Source organism: Mirounga angustirostris, unplaced genomic scaffold (assembly GCF_029215605.1).
Source record: "Mirounga angustirostris isolate CCGP_5_RB_7025 unplaced genomic scaffold, mMirAng1.0.hap1 SCAF_4, whole genome shotgun sequence".
In the NCBI taxonomy this organism is placed as follows: domain Eukaryota; kingdom Metazoa; phylum Chordata; class Mammalia; order Carnivora; family Phocidae; genus Mirounga; species Mirounga angustirostris.
In genome coordinates, this window is record NW_026991712.1 from 29960409 (window position 1) to 29982566 (window position 22158).

Genomic DNA, 22158 nt, shown 5'->3' on the forward strand with positions numbered 1-22158 from the left:
TCCCATTACTACTGTATACGTAGTTATGAAATCAACCAAGGTCTTTAGATAAGAAAAACAACTTTAAATGAATGGAATCATCCAAGGACAATATTATTTTGGAAGGAGGCAGACTAATAGATTCTAGAAAGAAGGAACCACACATGTCTAAAAATAATGTGCTTGGGAACAACAAGTCTCATCGAAGGTGCTATTTGACAAGGCAATTTAATCTATGTTGCTGAACATTTAGGATCCTCAGTCCCTGCCTGTGAAAGGTCCTTTGTACCCACAAGTCACTGAGACAAGTAAAAATGTCCCCAAACAGTTTTGAACACCTCCTAGTGGAGAAGTACTATACCTGGATGAGAACCATTGAGTCGTGTGTGCTTAGTAGGAGGTGTGGTTGAAACTGAGAACTGATAAAGGTCTTGAGTGCCTGGCTGAGGAGTCTGGATATTACCTGCAGGTTTTGAGCAGGGGAGGACTGAGGAGGTTGCTCTGTTCAGGATGATTGTAGCAGCAGTAGGGGAGATGAATTGGAGAAGGATAGAGAGTAGAGGAAGGCTCCTGTAACAACTGCAGGTTAGAAATCATGTTCTGATGAAAGGTTTGTGGGTAATGAATTCCAGAGCTTTAAAAAAAAAAAAAAAAAAGAATCAATGAGACTTAGTAACTAATTACAAAGAGTGAAAAGAGAATCAAATTTGATCCTAAAGTTTCAAGGTGGATAGTTTTGCCATTAACAGAGGTAGAAATAGATAGGCTCAGAGGAAATTCGGATCTACTTCTATTTCATGGAATTGTTTGGATTAATAATTACAGAGACAGAACTCCCAACATGTATCAACAGGCTGGCTAATTTTTGCAAATATGTAGCTTGTCTTTAAGTTGTGTGATTTGGAGACTATCTAGTAAATTGTCTCCCATAATTTTTTTAACTTTCATGGAAGGCTAGGTCTACCTTGAAATGGATTTCTATTCGGATTGCATTAGACCACCTGGTTGGGGGGGTTGTGTTACGGGGTCTGAGTCCGTGAATATTCAGTACATTTTTCATTCCACACCTTCAGTGCACAAGGAAGAGGAGGTTAGAGTGTAGATGGCTCCAAGCAGTTACTCCAAGTTCTAAGCCGAGCATTATACATCCTGTGTATGGACAGTAGGCTGGCTAGATCGTGTGTCACTCAGCTCTAGGACGTTGGCGAGTCAAAGAGGCAGCTATTAATAACTATGCAGGGACACTGGTGTAAACCAGGGCTGTCCCAGGCAAACTGGTATGGATAGCCACCTCAGCAATACCGCGTAGCATTTCAACAGGGTCATCTTTGGAGATACGTCCAAGCAAGGTTTCACACATTTTTGGCTAAGTTACCCCTTTTCTCAGAAAGGAGAGCGGTGACTGTAAATCAGCCTTGAAGAGTGAATTTATGTGTGAGAACGAGTTTGCTCTGGTTATACTTACTTAAGTGAATGCAATCAATGTTGCTGTTTACTGACCTAGAGGAAATCACTACTTCTCTGGTACAAGTGGGAAGGGCTTATTAATGAGACTCTTGTGAATCAAAGTGAAAGTGGAAAATTATTTCTTAATTCTCAGTATGTGACTTTGGACGGCTGTGGTTTTTTCATAATAATTATTTGCTTTCCCCCCATACTTTGCATATATTCCATTGTTGTTTGTATTCTATTCAGAAGAGAGGAGGCAGAGTGAAATTGGAAAATCTGTCAAAGACTTAGAAATTGAAATCCTACTCACTTTCTTTTTCTTTTTTTTTTTTTAAAGATTTATTTATTTGACAGAGAGAGTGAGAGAGCACAAGCAGGGGGGAGTGACACGCAGACAGAGAGGGAGAAGCAGGCTCCCCGCTGAGCAAGGAGCCCGATGCGGGGCTCGATCCCAGGACCCTGGGATCATGACCCGAGCCGAAGGCAGATGCTTAACTGACTGAGCCACCCAGGCGCCCCCCTACTCACTTTCTTAAGAGATTATTGCTCTATCCTAGAGAAGAAAGTTATACTTCAAGCAACAGTAGCTTTACAAAAATTCCTAGAAATGAAACTTGCTCATCTGTTTTTTCATCACTAGAGTAATATTTCAGTTGCAAAACAGCATCCTTCTTCTGAAGGAAGACTTGCCCTATGAAGTACTGGCTCAGGTGGGCTTCTTGGTGCAAACAGTGTGGAGCTTATAAAATCAGACGTGCCTGTGAAAACCAATTCACTAATCATTTGAAGCATATTATGAAAAATACATACACTAATGGACACTAAGAGCTGTCATAGTCTGATTCTGTTAGGTGAGATTTCTCATTTTTTTCTCATTTCCATGAAAAAGCTTTATTCCTTTGTTATAATCGTTGTTGTAAATATTCCTTGTAGAAAGCTTAGAAAGCAGATAGACCTTAAAAGGCAAAAGCAAAAATAAAAAACCAAAGATAACAAAAGTTAACATTTTGGCTGCTATTCTCAACCATTTGTTTCTATGTGTGTTTATGTCTTTCTTCCCTCACAAATGTATCATTGTTCTGTTTCGTGACTTGTTTTAACTTACTGGATTATGAACATTTTGTTAATGTCATTAAATATAGCTGCATATATCATACTGAGTGGATATATCCTAATATATTTAATTACCTATTAAAACTTTAGTTTTTCACTAAGCAGTTATATGAAGAATATCCTCATATAGTCTCTCTCACATACATATGTAGTTTTATACATTCATCTGATTTATTTGCATAAGATAAACTTTAAACATAATACAATTTTCCAGCTTTTTTGAGATAAGATTGACATGTAACCATATTACATATTTTATAGACTTTTGATTATATTTTGTCAAATGGACTTCTAGAAAACTTGTGCGTCACATCTTAATAGACCTTTTCCCTTGCATCTCACTAACAATGGGTGCTATTGACAGAAAGTACCAAAATGCATTTTTTGTTTAATGTGATTTTCTTGGATGGAATTTTATTTTTCACATGAATATTTGCATTGTACGGTATTTACCAGAATCTCTGGCTTTTTTCCCCCCCTCTATTTGCACAACTGTCTCGTTCTTAGTGATTTAAAAAAAACAACTTTAAATGAAATATCACAAAAATTCTATGTTCAAGATGATAAATGGGGAGTTCAGTGAATTATCACAAAGTGGACACACATCTGCAATCACTATACAGGTCAAGAGGAATGTCTGCACCCCAAGAACCCTTATGGTGTCCCGTTCCAGTCACTCCCCTTTCTCCTCCTCCAACAAAACTACCATCTTGACTTGTAACCAAAACACACATAAAAGATTACTCATGATCACACTGCCCATACCAACTATAGATTGGAAATAACCCAATTGTCCAAACAATAGAACATTGAAGAAAGCATAATATATTAAAAAACATATATAAAAGTGGAAATGAACTACCACAACATACTGCAACATAGATAAATCTCACAATGTAATGTTGAATGAAGGAAGCCGTAAAATAGACATTTACATACGTTGTGAAAAGAGTTAAAAATACTCTGTGGTACTAGAAGTCAGGATTGTAGTTCTTGTATGCACTTATTGAACACCTACTGTGTGCTGGCTTTTGTCCTAGATACCTGGAGATACAATAATGAGTCATAATTAGTTTCTGCCCTTGAGTTGCTTATGGTATAGAGTAATGATTCCCTGCCAGGTGTGATTTCTCTCTCAGGGGAAATTTCATAATGTTTGCAGACATTTTTGGTTATTACAGCTAAAGGGGTGCTACCAGTATCTAGTTGACAGAGGCTATAGATACTGCTAAGTGTTCTGCAAGGCACAGGACAGCCCCCTGCAACAAAGAACTCTTTGGCCCAAAATGTCAGTAGTGTTGGGGTTGAGGAACCCCGCTCTAGTGAGACAGACAAGTAATTTAGTCAGTGGAGTGTGTGATAAAGGGTGCTAATTTACTTCTATTCTGTGCCAGTTCCTCTGTTACATCCACATTTTCTCAGTTTTCAAAGCGTGCAAAATGGGTTGTGGGATTTTTATTTTATGAAGTTAACTAAACTGGGTAAAATACACTTTCTAAAGGTTGGGTGGATTTCAGCAATGAGGGAGATGACGCTTAGGAAGACCATGGGCGTTTTCAGAATTATTAGGATTTAGCATTATAGGTGGTGGTGGGGGGAAGCCACATGCGAAGGTGTGGGGAGACAAACAATCATCCGTTGTTAAGTAAAATGCCGGTGGCGAGTCCTGTTACACAGCATAACCAGAAATGATGCTAGTCAGGGTGGCGGCCCCTGGAGCAGAACTTACGTGCTAAATTTAGGCAGTTTAAACAGCTTCCTGAAGCCACAAGTAGTGGATTTCAAGTAAGAGAATGATAAGGTCAGGAACTACTTTTCTTTTGGCAGCAAGAAAGGGGAGGTTAAGAAAAGTCAGCAGTGAAGTTGGCAAGAGGGATCCAGGTTAAAAAAACAAAACAAAACAATGAAATGAGAATAGCTGTTTCCTCATCAGACCTTCCCTGGCTGGTTTGTCTAAAATATTAACTTTCCTTATCCCAATATTTCCTTTCTTCCTTCTTTATCCCTCCTTCCTTTCCCCTTTTGTCACTCCCTCCCTCCCTCCCTTCTTTTTTTTAAAATTTTATATGTAATATTAGTCACCATACATTACATCATTAGTTTTTGATGTAGTGTTCCATGACTCCCTCCCTTCTTTTCTTAGCACTATAGGTAACTAACATACTGTATGTTTTGCTTATCTGTTTTATTAATCTCTCCCACTAGAATGTAAGCTCCAAGAAGAAAGGGATTTGGGCCTGTTGTCTTCAGGCTCATACTATGCAGAATAACGTGACACTCAGTGGGGCTCAACAAATATTTGTTGAATGACTAAATGAAGATAGTCATAGTGGAAACAGGGAGATGGAGAGAGAGATTGAGGAAGAATCAATAGGACTTGATAATTTGATGTTGGCTAAAGATGAAGGGAGAAATTGAGATTACTCTTATGATTTTGGCTTGGGAGCTGGGCAGTGAAATTTATCCAGGTACAGAATATAGGAGGAATGGTGTATGTGCTGGCGAGAAAGGCCATTATGGTGGAGAATGGTTGATTTGGGACATGTTGAGCTCAAGGCGGTATGAGATGTCCTGGGGAAGGTACCCAATGAGCAGTTAGATTAAGCAGTTAGATCTCTCAAGGGAGGTCCAATCTCAGTCATTGGCAGGAAGAAGAGCATATTAACTGAGGGATGGGGAGTGCTGAGGATTAAAGCCTGAAGAATGTTGACATTTAACAGCAAGGAAAGGACAGCCTATGGAGGAGTCACCAGGAAAATAGACCTTAATAGGAGTAGTTCATTGTTCCTGTTGGAGCACTATCCTCATTGTGGTTTGAGGGAGCATATGGAGTCTGAGGCAAGCAGCCACTGTGATTGTAGGTAGTCCTCTTCTTTTTCTTCATTGCTACACTGGTTGAAAAGTATCTAATGCTAGCAAGAAGGCTCTTGGATTAGGAGATCTGTGTGTGTGTGTGTGTGTGTGTGTGTGTGAGAGAGAGAGAGAGAGAGAGAGAGAGAGTGAGAGAGATGGAAGGAGACTTGATTGGGAAAGAGTCAGATGAGGTGGAGAAAGAGAGGGACAATTGAGGAAACAAGATCACTGAAGAGACAGAAGAACACAGGACCCAAAACTTAAGTGGGAAAACTAGCCTTGAACAGAACGCTTGTTGAATCAGCAACCTATAAAGTATCATCTAGCTCCCATCAGTCAAGGTTTCATTTTATTCATCTATCAGGAGGAGGGTCAGAAATATGCTGAAGTGACAGAAAAAGAACCAGTTCATTTTTTATGTATAAGGAAATAATCCATCCTCTGGCAACAAAAAGATTCTGCCTCGTTTTGGCACTTTGTAAAAATGTGTTTTAGGCTAAGAGAATGTTGACATGTTTTTGAAATGACATAAGTTCAAAAACTAGTAATTTTGAACATCTAAGAAAACCGATAGTTAAATAAAACCATCCCTTAATTTGTGAACTCCAAGACCAGTGTTTGTGTTTTTAAAGAATTACTACATGTCAAATTTGAGTGCTTTTAGAAACACCTGCCATTTCTGAATCATGAAATTTAATGATGCATTTGGGAAAAGGTCTAGGTATTTAAAATTAACAGAAATGTTTAAAATGTTTTTAATCAAATCTGAACAATTGTGAACTATGAGAGGGAGGTATATAATTACTCTGAGAACCGTAAAGTCTATATGATGTGTACTTAAAGATGTGTAAAGATGCAGACCTCTAACAAATATGTTGCTATGATATCAGTATTTGTGGAATTATATGAGAAGTAAAAGAAAATAAAAAATTAAGAATATATTTAGAAGATGCTTATGGATGGACTGAAAACCCAGTTGGGTTGCATGTGAAATTCCTATAGAATCAGACAATGGTATTTTATAATCACTATTACCCAAAGTGCTGCTAAAGCACAAGAGACAAATGGAGTTAGGTATATTACAGAATCATGAAAAGGGTCAGAGAAGGGACATGTTAGCCATTGGGTGAGAACAGTAATTGAAAGATTATGAAAACATTTTCTCCTGCCTTCACCATCTAGCCTGGGTGGCTAGACAGTGAAGAGTTAGGGGGCATTTGGTGTTTAACACCTGTGAAAACACTGGGTGCTAGCCCCTCCCTCCCCACCCATGCCCCAAGTCTCTGATTGGTAGATCTGAGATGGTGCCCAAGAACTTAACATTTTCAGCAAGTGCCCAGGTGACGCTGGGCTGGCTGGGTCAGGAACTCCACTTTGAGAATTGCTACAGTGTAATAATTATGTTTCTCCACCTGTCACTGATGATGGAATAGGACACTTTATATTTAATAAAAGACAAGTCTTAGTACCACCCAGCGTATGAGGATATCTTGAGGAAATATGTGCCCTTCCCTACATCCATTTATCATCAGTATAACCAGTAATCCTAGCTCTGTCTGTGTGCTCTACTGAGCTGATGACAATAGAGTAGAATACACTGGCTTTCAGCCAGGCTCCAATAATCCTGAATCCCCCCTTGTCTAGCTCCCATCTCTGCCTTCCCCACTTTCTCATGACTTGCTCTTCCTCCTCCTCTGAGATTGCCATTACTGTAGGTATTCTGGCACACTGAGTATTCTAATTTATAATTGTGTCTGGTATCTTAGAGTCTAATTCTCTTGTTTTGACTTTGGTGATAAAGATTCTGACTGAAATATGGCTTCCACATGAATTGAAGCTTTGTAAACCATTATTTGGGGTCATGTTTTGACAGGAAGAGCAGGGGAGTGTTTATGGGCAGGAGAAGAGGATCATGGTGACTACTCAGACTGAGAGGATCCTTCCGATGGCTCTCTCCAAGCTGGCTCCTGGGCTAGATACCAGTCAGGTGTCCTGACTTCCTCTTTGATGAGGGATGAAGCTCATATTCTCTGGGTACCAGTGTCCTCATCTGTAAAAAGTAAGGGAGGCTGTGAGGTCGTTGCTGTCATATTCTGTGATTCTGCAACTGCCTCCAAAAAACGACTGCTTTTTGCTATTCCAGACCAGCTCCTCTCCTCAAATTCCTGGGGGGAATGGCTATTCTAATGCTCTCTCAACCCTGTGATGTAGGTAAATGTTTACATTTTATCATTGAAAAGACAAGCTCAGAGAGCCTCAGAAACCTACCCAAGGACACACATATGAAGCAGAGCTAAGAATGAGATCTAGGATTCTCTCTGATTCTAACACCTGTGTTTCTCGTTTTGTTTTAACCCAGTTTTATTGATATAATTGACATATAGTGCTGTGTATGTTTAAGGTATACAGCATAATTTTACTTATACATTTTATGAAACAGTTGCCACAATGTTTAGTTACATCCATCATCTCATTTAAATACAAAGAATAAAGTAAAAGAAATGAGATGTGATGAGATCTTTCGTATTAATTATAGTCATCATGTTGTACCTTACATCCTTAGTACTTACTTACCTTAGGACTGGAGGCTTGTACCTTTTGACCACCTTCATACAATTCCCCCTCACCTTACCTTCAGCCTCTGGTAAACACAAATCTGATCTTTTTTTTCCCCCCTGAGTTTTTTTTCTTTTCTCTTTCTTTAGATTCCACATATAAGTGAGATTATGCGATATTTGCCTTTCCCTGTCTGATTTATTTCACTTAGCGATGTTTCTTTAACCATACCATGCTGCTTCTCTTGGAGAAAATAAAATCACAAAACACATTATTTGTTAGGCTTCAGAATCTTTTTTGAAGGTCCTCACTTTTAATTGGCACCCTTTGAAAGACATTCTCTTAAGCTGGTTTCTTTCCCAAAGAGGGACTTTGCCCTACAGGCCACTCTGCAGAAAACACACTGTCTTGGTTAACAGGTTACTTCCAGCTGCGGAAGGCTCATTGGCTAAAGTGGCTTTTACATTACAAAAGAGCTGCTACCAGCCAGTTAATAAACTGACCATAACTTAATAAGGTTAAGGAATTATTCTTTAAAGGGACCATGAGGATGGCCCTACTGCCCCTTTATGAGAACTTAATTGAGATGTCATTACCTGCTGAGTCTCTTGATTCTTGTGCTTGCTTCTCAAGAATTCCATCCTTGCAAGAGAGCTGGCTGTTTTGATGCACCTATGACTGGGATAGAACAAAGCATTTATTAATTAATTTTAGTTTCAGGGGATTTTATCCAGGCTTGGCCTCAACAGAGCCACAGTTTAATTGCCTGAGGCCAGCCAGTCAAGGGCTGGGCGTCTAAAAGGTGCTTAATACATATGAACTGGATGATTGATACCAACCCTAGGTAGCTCAGGGTCTCTCAGAGTAGGAGGGTGGGCTCAGTAATATTAACTGCTCTTCCGTGAAAGACCCCTTGTACTTATTACTAATAATACTTACTTAGCACTTTCTTTTTGGCTAAATCTTTTCAACAGCTTATTCATTCGATTCCTGACTATTTAAGGCAAGGAAATGGAGGCCTAGAGAAGTTAGTAGCTCATTCAAAGTCACCGACAGATACAGAGCAGAGTTGATACTAGAATGCATGTCTGGTGACAACCCATGTTGTTACTGGACTACATGTTTCTTGAAGTGCTTTTCAGTTTGTTTTAAAGAGGGATTGCTTTATAAATTTAAGGAACATACAAGCTAAAAATTGAAGCTACTTTTAAAAAAAAATTTAAAAATTTTATTATGTTATGTTAATCACCATACATCATTAGTTTTTGACGTAATATTCCATGATTCATTGTTTGCGTATAACACCCAGTGCTCCATTCAATACGTGCCCTCTTTAATACCCATCACAGGCTAACCCATCCCCCCACCTCCCTCCCCTTGAGAACCCTCAGTTTGTTTCTCAGAGTCCATAGTCTCTCATGGTTCGTCTCCCCCTCCGATTCCCCCCCTTCATTCTTCCCTTCCTGCTATCGTCTTTTTTAACATATAATGTATTATTTGTTTCAGAGGTACAAGTCTGTGTAAGACTGTTGAATCACAGACCTGAAGCTACTTTTATATTTAATGAAGACATTCCTATTAACTAGTTTTAGCATTTAAAATCCTATAAAGGTAAACTAATTTCTTGCTGAGATGTGAACTATGATTGGAAAGGTAGTGGTACAGTGCAGCAACCAGGGAGGCTATTCATCATGGGATAGCTCTTTTCACCATCTTTATTATTCTTTTAGTATAATGATGAGGCTAGATGATGATGATGAAGATAACTGGGTGATACTTTTCTATGTAATTAGGTGTATTGTGAAATATCTCCTGTCTCATTTTGTAGGTCAAGTTCAGGTAAAGAGAAGTAGCAGCTTAATGTGTTATGACAAAGAAAACAAGTAATAACCGCATATTTCAAGTAGTGCTTAAAAGCGAGGATGTTTTATTCAATTAATACTTTCACTGATCAGAATGAGTGTGTGTGTGTGTGTATGTGTGTTCACAACCCTACAAGGCTTCTATCAGTCATGTAGAAGTTCCCTTAATTAAAAAGTAATTATTACATAGATCTGGAAGAGACCTAATTGATTGTCTCTCTCTCTCTCTCTCTCTGCCTCATCCCCCTCAACCCCACCAAAAAATGTGCATGTTGAGGTTTCTAAATAAGTACTTCCCCAAAGTCACACAATTAGCCAGGAACAGTGTGACCCCAGTGACTGAGATACACCAGTGGAATAGTCTTTTTTTACATTGTTCCTTCAAAAATAAGCCATGTAATATAGATGAAACTATTGTGCACAATTACAAACCTGAGTCTAGAAAAATTTCAAAGTCTTTGTTCTTTTTTTTGTTTTGTTTTCTGAAATGGTCAGTGTGGTCAGTATTTTAAACCCCATTAAGGATTTCAAGACATTAGATTTCACCTTCTAAAGAGAGAGTTCAAGTTGTGGTTAAATCACATCTTTGAAAGAACACTGGATTAGAAGGAACTTAGCTCTGATTTGAGCTCCAACAGTTACTAGCTTTGCAAGCTTACACAAATTACATAGCACAGTCTTGGGTAATAACTTCTAATTCTAATAACTGTCATGAATCTATAAAAGAAATCTCAGTAATATCTACTATTGGCAGTTACCATTTTAATATTGATCTCTTTATGATTTTATATGTATTTTACGTCTAGTTTCTGCAAAGTACAGTCTTCCTCCAGTGCTCCTCTCTACTTGGTTTACAGTTAAGGAATACATGTGCTTTTTGTTTCTTAAAGATAAAAAAGAAAGACATAAGAGCTTCAATGTAGTATACAAAGGTTGTTGCCTAATTTGGAAATGGAGCTCTTTATAATGTATTTTTATACCAAAATCATGCTATTGCATTAAAATATATAGGGTGGGCTCTGTTTCAGTGTTTATTCTAAGCTGATAGAAATCTAGATTTGTTAGTCATTCCACAGTTAACACCTGTCATCCTCTGTTATGTCAAGCCCTTTTGCTAGGCCTTGTGATACAGAATAGAAGAAGCATTCCGTTTTCTTCATGGGGTCCCCATTTGATGGGAGGATTATGACAAACCTATAACAACCACAAGAGAAGAAATGTTGTCTCGGGTATCTGGATGCTGGGAGGACCTGGGGAGTTTAGAGGAAACTTCACCCTGGCCAGGGTACAGGTACCCGTGGTGATGAGGCTAGGGAAGTAGAAGGATAGGTCTAGCCAGAAGGATCTTGGGCTCTAAAATCAAGGGTTTAAACTGATCCTGGAAGTAAAGGGAAGCTGCCAAGGATTTTAAAGCAGGGAAATGACATGACCAACTTGGCCTTTGAAAGAAGACAGTGGTCCTCCTGTGTGGCCATAGCAGAGCCATCTTAGTTCCGATTGTTGTGACCTGTTGCCCCAGTGTGGCTAAGCCATCTAGGGTTTAAGAAGTGGCCACATCGGAGATGCACCAAGAGCTCCAGTAATGGTTGTTCCCTGCACACCAGGGATGTTTCATATGCTGGTCCGTGGCAGCAAAGCCCTTAGTGCTTTGTTGAAAGCAACCCTGCGTTAGTTGTATTACATAACCCTCTAGAGAAAACTACTGGGCCACACTTCCTCTCTCCTTATTCTAGAAGCTAGATTATATCAAATAGATATCCTGAGAGCTAGAATAACTATTTTCTTCTCTGTGGCACACATGGCTTTGTAATTTTCAATACTCATCAATGAAGATTTTTTTTTTTAAATTTTTAATTAGGATCCTAATGGCTGGAAAGTAAAAAGCCTGCTCTGCTATTTAATAAAGGAAGTCTTATTTCTCAAGCTTACATTGAATTTTCTTGTGGGGTAGTTCTTTTGAATGAGCCTCTTATTTCAGTTTAGACCCAAGTTTGACAGTATCATTCTGTTTGAAAGGCAGATGCAACCTTGTGCTCGGTTTTCCTTTGTGCAAATAAGGCTTCTGTTTTGCACTTTAGTTTTTAAAGTGCATTCACATTCATCCTTTCATTGGCTCCTGGTAATCCTAGGACTGAAGCGGTGTTATCCCCATTTACAGAGCAGGTAACAAGTTCTGAGAAGTCCACTGACAAGCCTGAGGGTTTGCTGCTCCTACATAGCATGGATGAAACGGTCTACTTTTATCATCAAACTGGGTAAGCAGAGATAGCAAAGCTACCTTCACAAACAGTTGGCAGGTATATCAGACCATAGGGTGAGGCAGAAATGTTAGAACACAGGTTTTAGCCAAAAAGTATTGTTTGGTAAAATTATTCTCTCTCCTTTCTCTCCAACCATCCCTTCACTGATAAGTCAATGCCATATGTAATCAAGAAACTAAAAGCTTATTAAAACAGCGTGGAATTTTGACCTATTGACAAAAATGTCCTCTTTCTTGATTTATCAGTATTAGTATGAGAAACATGGAACTAAAAATGTTCCCACATTGCGATAACTCAATTCCAGCATCCTCTTACTCCTTTGGTATTTGTCTTATGAACACAGCCAGATGATGTACATAAGACATCACTATGCCTCCCTAAGCTTAAAAGCTAACATTTGGGGTTTTAAAAATGAAACCTATTTCTTTTTTCCTTTTCCCTTCAATATGCCCCATGGCTTTCAATCATTCTGTAGCCTAGGGGTCAGCAAACTATGACCCACAGGCAAAATCTGGCTTGCCGCCATTTTTGTGGGGCCCTTGTAAGAATAGCTGTTAGATTCTTAAGTGTTTGGGGAAAATATTAAAAGAGGACTACAGAGGCGCCTGGGTGGCTCAGTTGGTTGAGTGACTGCCTTCGGCTCAGGTCATGATCCTGGAGTCCCGGGATCGAGTCCCGGGATCAAGTCCCGCATCGGGCTCCCTGCTCGGCGGGGAGTCTGCTTCTCCCTATGACCCTCCTCCCTCTCATGCTGTCTCTCATTCTCTCTCTCTCAAATAAATAAATAAAATCTTAAAAAAAAAAAAGGCTACACATTTTTGTGCGGTACACAAAAATGATACTTTAAATTTCAGGATTTATAAAGTTTTATTGGAAAGCAGCCACACTTAATCATCTACATATTGTCTACGGCTGGTTTTGCTCTACCGCAGAGTTGAGTAGTGTAGACCGAGAATGCATGGCCCACCAAACCTGAAATATTTATTACCTGGCCCTTTAGAGGAAAAGTCTGCCAATTTTGGAGTGTGAAGGGATTGAGAGATTGTTCTTGTTTTCCTTGCATGATGGTTGAGGGGCAAGCAAGACCTGTATTAGCTTCCATATACTCTCCTGTTTCGTTGGGTGGAGAGAGAGGCATTTTCCAACATTCGGAGAAATTCAACTAAGTCTCAAGTCCGAAGTTTATGAAAGTACTCTGGTTCTACCTTAATACGAAAGGTTGACAAGTTACCAAAAAAAGGAGAAGCACAAAGAGTAACCAAGATGAGAGATTTGCTATTTGGTAGGAAAATAAAAGCTGATAAGAGACATTAATTTGCTTTATGATTTTTAAAAACTTTATCACATTCCTTCCCTATTTTTTTTTGAGGTAATTGTCCTCCCTTCTGATCTGGTTTAAGTGGACAAAGTCCATTTAAACCCCCTGGTTTTGTATTCAAGGCAACTGTGTCCAAGTTTTATTTTGAGAATGACTTCAAATATGCATCACTTGAACACACGAGAAATGGAGCCAACATTTTTATAGTTCCTCATTGTTTGACCGCATGATTTTACACAAACCTCAGTGTTTCTTCAGATTTTTTTGTGTGGGTGGGCAAGATATAGTTGTTTATTTTTTTGTTTTGTTTTTGGGCAAGATAAAATTCTTAAACATCAAATATTACAGTGCATCTACCAACATATTTCACAAATTTGAGTTTTAGGTATTTTTTTTTTAAATGAACTGTTGTAAGCACTGTAAAATGAGTCAGGAGAAAAAAAGTTACTTTTGATAGTATATGTATCCTCCAAAGTTGAAGTAAAGGACACTTTGGCATATAAGATAGAACTCTTATCGCTACCTGAAAAACAATATATAAATTTCTGACTGGATTCCATTTCCTAGCTAAATTGCAACTTGATTAAAATTCCAACCAAGTCCAGAATTTTACTACCCTTGTAATAATTTACTACCCTAATGGCTATGATAGACCACCGTTAGCACACATCAAAAATTGGACATCTTCATTGTACTTAAAAAAGGGTGCTGCACTTTTCAAGCAATATCTGTTGAATATTTTGTGATACAAGGTATAACAATATTTTGGATGGATGGGCTTATTTACCTTTAGGGAGTGATGCAATTTTTATGTGGTACTTTCCACCTGTTCTTTTTGTTCTCATCTTAAATTTGGTACTCCAAACAATCATCTGATACGGTTAGGTCTAGTATTTTCCCCTCCTATCTGTTGGTGAAGGGAGTAGGGCACAGAGAGGATGTAATTTTCCCTACCAAGGTCAAAATTGCATTTAGATCTCTGTTTTCCTAAGTTCTGGTTCCTAATGTTTGAAGTAGATGACTTTCTATGTAGGTAACCAATGAATGATTATATTCCATTTCTTTAGCTGCATGACCTAAACAAGGGTAAAGCCATTATATTGACTACAGGTATTGGTGTTTGGATAATGTCTTTCATTTGAGTAGTGCACATACATAAAGATTTATTAAAATGATTATATATACATATGTACCTACATATCCACTACACGTGGAGTATCCTTGTATCTTGTTTGTGCTTCCTTTCATCCACCATCTTGGACTGTCCTAGTTGGTAAATTTTTACTCATGATCGCTCACATTCTTTGATCACTAATTACACAGTAGATATTGTGTTGAAATCTTCACCTTTGTCAAATCTGCTGAATTCTCTCAACCCTGAGATATTACCTCTTTTTATAGATAATGATACTGAGGCAGAGAGTTTTGCCGTCTCACCCACAGTCATATAATAGTAAATGAGCCAAAATCCTAACCTCAGATCTGCTAACCACTGTGCTATTTGGAAGGCCACTATATTCTCAACATAGTTCTTATTTCCTGCCTTTGGCTCCTGTTCCAAGTCTCCTATTCTGCACTTGATGCAGTTGAATTTCACCCTATGCTAATTCTCCTAACTTAGTAAGGGCAATCTTGACTTAACGCCATTCCAACGGGTTTTACACAGATTTCTACACTGGATCTTCTTTTAACTTAGTAGAGCTGGTTTTCTATGTCATCACACAAATAGTTCAGTTGTAAGTATGAAACATTGAGTCCTGAAACCTCTGAATCTTTTATTTTTTTTTTTTTTAGATTGAAACATAATGAAGCTTCTAATGAGCTGTGTGTAACTTAGACCATACTACAAAAAATGTAATTTTAAATTTTAGGTCATAGTTTTCAACAGTCCCTAGCCTAATGGGATTGTTGCAATAGTACATATTAGAAATGCATGATTTTGGTAACATAAAGCTTAAAAACTTTAGTTAGGGATACATAAGCCATTGCAGGTTTTGAGAAGCAGTGTTAAACAGCAGTATTTGAAGTTGTTAGAGAAGCCTAAAGATATTTAAACAATTAAAAGTACTCTCGTATTAAGTTACACAGTTTAGTACTTCCCATGTGAAAAGTTGCTAACAGTCTAATTTTGAATGTCTTTTGGAACAACCTGTCCCATGAATTTCTGTTAAAATTTTAGCCTACACTGAGTGGAGAAGCTCTAAGGTTTTCAGGGGTCTGGCTTGATGCTCTTTGATACTTACAACTCCAGTCTGAAGACTAAATACCCCTAGTGGGGGGTCAGCATCTGTTACATTCTGAATGGAGATGCTGAACGGAGATGCCCAATAAAGCGCAGTTGGACAGTAAGCAGTCAGATTTTCGTGGTGTACTCAGGCAGCCTGCACCCACCCAACAGCCCTGATTATGAAGAAATAATAGAAAAGGATGCCTCTGTATGGGTCTGAGGTCTTCTCTACCTCACCGATTGCTTCCCCTTCTCTAATATTTAATTGCTGTATATAGAATTACACTTTCACAGTTGAGTTTAACAAAGGCCGGTTTTTCTCCACTTTTAATTTAAGGTTTTAATTCTTCTGCTGTTTATATGATTGGCCATTCTGAGCTCTTCAGTTAACGGATGGTTCTTGTCACCTAGACTTTGGTGGGAAGATCAACAAAACTCACTCTGTTGGTGTGCCAAAGCCCTGAGAGGGCTGGAACACCAAAGGAAAACAGGGTAACTGGGGATCTTTGGCTTCTTGGTTTTTCATCTCTTCCACCCAGTTTGTCAGTTGTATTGATGGATTGTAACTCCCTTTCCCATGACCGTTACCTCTCAGTGTTGAGCCTCTTGGTGGTTTTCCTTAGCCCCGCTCTCTTCCTTCTTTCAGGAAACCAAATTTCCTGAGAGTATGCACTCCCCCGCTCACTCTCTGTGTATGAAAGAGTAATCGCATTACTGTCTCATCGCCTGCCTCTGTACCGTTGCTTTTTGTAGACCAGGATCCCGAAGTGCGGGAACCTGGCTTTCTCATCTGTGCCTCTTAGCTCCCCAGCATGATGGTTGGCCGCCTGGCAATTCTATCCGCTGAAATCAGGGAACAAACCAGGTACCATCTTGGTCATGTTGCTTTCATGGTCAAGAGTCTATGAAGACCTCTCACTGCTAGTCAGACCAAGCCTTAAGCTTGAAACTAACTTCATTTTTATTAATTATTCCTTAAATACTTGAACTCATACAAAGTACAAGTAATTTATAATTTAACTGCCTTGTTTGAAATCAAGTAAAATAAGAAGTGAAATTCTCCACCTACAGCAATCTACACCTAAGTAACCATCCCCTGATTCTAATCTCCAGCTCATTCAAGCCACTCTTCATGGGTCCATCATGTGCCATGTGAATTTTCTCTGTTGTGTGATTATGAATGGAGTCACCCTGGCCACAGCTCTACTCTGCCCGTTGTGTCTCTAAAACCTGCTCAGCTGAGGTTCCAACTTCCATGACCTATATTACCTACCGCACTTCAATACTTATGTTCTCTATTATAATTGTTTTCAGGTGTTGGACTATTTTCCAATAAGATCTGCACTCCTTTCCAGCTACCATGGCTTTTCTTTCTATATTAAAGGTATTTACAGGGCATGTGCAAGCGATCTCATACTAAGCATTCAAATGAGTTTTTAAATATAAAGGAATTGAGTTTTTAAATGGCACTTATGTTAGTTCACTTGGCAAGCATGAAAACTCCACCATGTGTCCGGCACTGTGTTAGAAACAGAATTTACAGACCAAAAGAAAAAAAAAAAAAACTAATGGCAGAACAGAAATGGGTCTGTCTTTTCCATCTCTAATGTACACAGCACATGCCTTTAACATCTACGGTGTTACGTTGCAGTGTTTTGTGAGTGCCTCATGGCCCCCTCCCTTTCGCTTTTGCACCTCCAGGACAAGGAATGGGTATTATAATTTTATGTTCTCAGGGTCTGGTACAATACCTAGCAAGTGCTCCACTTTTGGAGAATGCTTGGAATGAACTGTTGAACTGAACTAAGGATAATTTGAAAAATGTTATAATGGAGCCTGTATGGATACCACGGAAGGACAGGAGAAGGTTACCTACCCTACTTTGTTTCTTGGCCAGGGTAAGCTCCCCTCACCAAATGACAGCCCCATCAGATTGCATTTGGACACAGTCTCACTTGAACAGTAATTTTACTTAAACCAATATTGGCAGTGCTCGCTTGGATTACATTTTTGAGGAGGCGCTGTAATTTAGAAGCATGTAAGTTGGCTAAACCACGGTCTTATTTCTGAACAAGACCTTAAAGTACAGATTTTTATAGAGACCCATGTTTAGCAAACTTTGGTATTCCTGTTTTCTTAAGCCGTATAGAGTTTTCTGAAGTTCACCAGTCTGTTGAATGATCCTATTGGTGTTTTAAAACTCATTTATTGATAAAATTAACATAAAGGTTTTCCCAGACCGTTAATACAATGGCTATTTCTGGGAAGCAGGCCTGATGTACCATTCAGGTAAATAAGAGGATATCTGTATCTTATGCACCTGTTTTGAATTTTTATTCATAATGAGAATGTTTCACTTTTCTAAAGAGGAATTAATAAGGTTGATGTGAATCCCACTTGTTTAAGGATGACCAGTTGAAGAAATTTCTGGGAGCGTGGATACAGGCTGGAGGGGAAAGCCTAGAACTATGAGGCTCCACAGTGGTTTTCTCCTAAGCAGAAGAGTTAGTTCTAGGAGAAGTAGCTGGACAGGACAGGGAGTTGTGGATGGGGCTGGAGATGGTGAGAAGAGGTTTCCAGGAAGCATGTCAAGGAGCAGATTGTCAGGGTAGGTGGTTTATGCTGTTGCTTTAAAAAGCTTTCAGTTCAAAGGTGTTGGTGATTAGATGAGTTGTGTCCGTTTAGGCTGCTGAGTGTTGTGGGCCGCCTGCATGGTTTTTATGTTGTGGTGGAGTCACTGAGACCAGGAAGGTCAGCAGAGCTTTGGATGATGTTACGACTTGGTGCCAAAGTTTTTGTTTAAATGCTTTGTTGAATAAGAAATATTTAGGGATTTGTCCCCTAATGACTTGAATGAAGGAAAAGCACCCTTGAACATATGGAAACAAAGAATACTGGACAAGAGATGGTCAAACAGTTGTGTATTTTGAAGGATATGGTAGATTCAACATTATAAGGGGTATAATTTCATGCACATAATTTTTCAGAATTTCCAATTCTGAAAAAATTGGGGATGGAGTACTATTCCTTGATTCGTTCTTACCATTTGGAATCAAAAGAATTTATTTCGGAACATTATAGCGTTATTTTCTGTAAATTTAAGCAAGTCACAGTGTTCATTGAAATAACTTCTGTTTTAATACATAAATGCATTACAATTACAAAAGATTCATATGATTCAGAAATAGATAATTTTTAACCTATTTCAAAATTCCACCACCCCTTTCCCAAATTAACTTCTCTAAGCTCCTTCATGAGTGCACGTGTGGTTTTCTTGTACCATACTCTATATCCTGCAACTTGCCTTTTTCACTTAATGATAGATCTTAGAGCTTATTCTCAGTCATTGCTCATAATTCACCTCGTGCTTTCTCCTGGTTGAAGTAGTCTACAATTTGAATGCGTCAGATATTTATTATACTTAAATTTGAGGACAAATAATTGAGCTTTCTTTTAGCAGGATTTATGCCTGAAGAAGTCCTAAGGGACTTGACAGAGAATGATAGGTATTTCAGAAATTCACGTTCTATGAACTGGTATTAGGGCTATGGAATGAAATGAGGAAAGGGCGCTGCAAGTAGCAGTCAAGATTAGCAGAGGACCTTGTAACATTATTTCCAAATGCTTATTGCTATAATTTTTAGGCCAAAGAGCTTACTGGTGTAACTCGTGTTTTAAAGAAAACTCAGACTTTGTAGATAACAGCTGATCTATGAAGTGTACAGTCCTCTTTTCTTAATATAAATGCTTTGTTCTGTTCACCCCTTAGTTCTGTTTTATCTTTGGAATGTTTATCATTTCTTGGAAAATAATTCAGCTAGTAGGAAGGGCTGCTTGCTTTTCTAAAAAGGCAAGAAAACCAACAATTTGTGGACATGATGGTCATGTGTTTTGACCATGATTAAGAAGCTACTGACCAGCTATAGACCATCACTTCATTACAATATTTAAGATTACAAATGCACATTTTATGGGGTGATAAACTGTTCTTCTTTACCCACCATCCTCCCCAAAAGAACAACAGTGTAATTTGACTATGGACTTTCACCCATACCTAGTTGGTTTTCCAATTGTAAGTTTGGTAACATTTCACAGATTGAGTTAGCTGCTTCATGGTGGCCATTCAATGCATGAAGACCTGTGAGACCCCAAATTGAAAGGTGAAGAGTTGCCGTTTTCTTGTCATTATTTAAAACATAATCTATTTCAATAAAACTTTTTGACTTTATTTTCTCAATTTTCAAAATATTCAGTGATTTCATGTTTTGGTTATATTTTCTATTCCATTATCTCTTTGCTTACAGGAACAGTCTATCTTAAGGCTTTTTCTGAATCATTAAAGGACCAAATACAGTAGTGGCATTCAGAGGCTTGTTAAGTGAATAGAAGTGTTGCCATGGAGTTTTCATAGAGCTTTATGTATTCTTAATTGCCATCAATTAAGTCTGTTATAAGTAATATGTACTATAATCTGTTGAAAATCTGAGCTTTTAATTAATCCTCCAACCTCCTTTTTCTTTCCTTTACTTGAAGAGTAGAGTATATTTATTTTCTCCTGTGCAAGCCAATTCTCTCTGGTCCAGATGTTACTGGCCTACCAGGGAATCTGACCTAGGATACTTAGCCTATAAATTCATTCTTCTTTTTACACTTTGTTGTAATGTGTGCGGGTTCGTGGAAAAATACATGTTTCTAATCTGTTGTTTCTATGTGCAGACTGCCTATTACAAGCCAGTTGATTTGCATATGCCATTACAAATCTTCACAACAGCCTCATAAAGTCAGTGATGTCCCTGTTCTATACAGAAGGAAATAGACACTCAGAGGCCTGTTGTTGTTAAGAGCGGAGCTGGGATTCAAACCCAGACCTAGCAGACCTAAAAAGCACTACTTTTTCACAAACTGCAACTAGTGAAATTCTGTTAGTGCATTATAGAAAAAAGATTACAGATTTAGAAGGCAATTGGTTTGGGGGCCTCTCAGAATCAGCTCAGCCACTATTAGCTGTGTGACTTTCTCTTAAATTCAGTTTCCTTATTTGCAAAATAGGGATACCACTGCCCACCTTGTAGGATTATTATAAAGACTAAATGGAAATGCATGTAAAACCTTTGGCATATTGTAGGTTTTCAAACTAGTGACCTACGCTACCCCTCCAAGTTAAGACACCTTCTGCTGAAAGTAAATGCCAGCACTAACCAGCATTAAACAGGATTTTAATTTACTGTCCTGAAACAGAAGATACTGATTAGAATATTCCCATTGTGTTTTTCACTATAGGTTTTTTGAAGAGCAGAACAGATTTCAATCCCAGCAGCAATGAAATTTGTAGTGGGCGTGTTTTCTTTTTCTTTTTAATCCTTTGTTTTAATCTCATTTGGAGTTGCAAAATTTTCTGAAGGGTTTTATGCTGCCGAAGGCCTAGGCTGGAATGCTGTCTCAGCCTATTGATGTGGTGAGCTGTTGGAAGAGGTAGGAGTGATTTAGAATGTGATGGCATTAGGAAACAAATGAGTTGAACGCATATTTCTTTGACTACTAGAATTTCGATGGAGCTAACTGGTAAATTTGTGTTATTTGCAAAACAAGTAAATTTCTTTGACTGAAATTTTCTTTTTCTCTTTAAAATTGTTTTTAGGATGCAGAATAGAAAACTGTGATTCTTGCTTTAGCAAAGACTTTTGTACCAAGTGCAAAGTAGGCTTTTATTTGCATAGAGGCCGCTGCTTTGATGAATGTCCAGATGGTTTTGCACCATTAGATGAAACCATGGAATGTGTGGGTGAGTAGTTTTTCATGTAACTTTCAAACTTTTATTTTAACACCTGTTTCTTGAAAAATAATGCATGTTGGATGTATTCAACTTAAAAACAAATTGGTTCTCTTGTTAATTAGAACTGAAAATTAAGTTCTTTGCTGACTTGCTGAATTTTGGGGGCATCAGGACATCTGTAGTCTACTAAATCTTGCTACAAATTTGCTAGTTGTGTGTTGGCTAGTTCAACTATTTAAGTGCTGGTATGGCTTTATCATCTGTAACACATAACCTTTCTTACCTTAAATTATTAATAACTGTTAGAAGCATTTTGTGTAGAAGAACAAAATTTCCAAGCAGTGCCATGTGGTTAACTGTTCTATCACTTTTGTTATGTAGCTTAATTATGGGGCTTCTTGTTTAGCCATTTAAAAAAATTAGAAAGAAATTTTTTGTGTAAAATGGATTTTGTTGATGATTGCATGTCGCAAAAGTATATTAAAATGTTTTACTGAATTTATCTAGAATGCATAACTTAATATACATATGTACACTGCTCATGAATAATTAGGAATACACATTTTATAAATTTTATACTTTTGGAGTGTTTGAAAAACACTTTGATATTTTTATACAACTGATGAAAAGGTAAAGATCTATAGTACCTACATTTTGATGAATACCTAATCGAATGAATCTAATCTCCAGGTGTAATGGCATTGTCCCCACCCCCACCCCCAAATTTTATTTAACATATTATACATCTGATATGATCTATAACAGAA

At 38.2% G+C, this 22158-nt stretch overlaps 1 protein-coding gene across 1 annotated transcript in view; it reads left to right on the forward strand.

The window, feature by feature from the left end:
- RSPO2 (R-spondin 2) overlaps positions 1-22158 on the forward strand; it is a 184294-nt gene that overhangs the window by 112635 nt on the left and 49501 nt on the right. The window contains exon 7 of the mRNA XM_045896049.3: positions 21257-21400. Coding sequence (XP_045752005.1) covers positions 21257-21400 — 144 coding nt within the window. The remainder of the gene's footprint in view (positions 1-21256; positions 21401-22158) is intronic.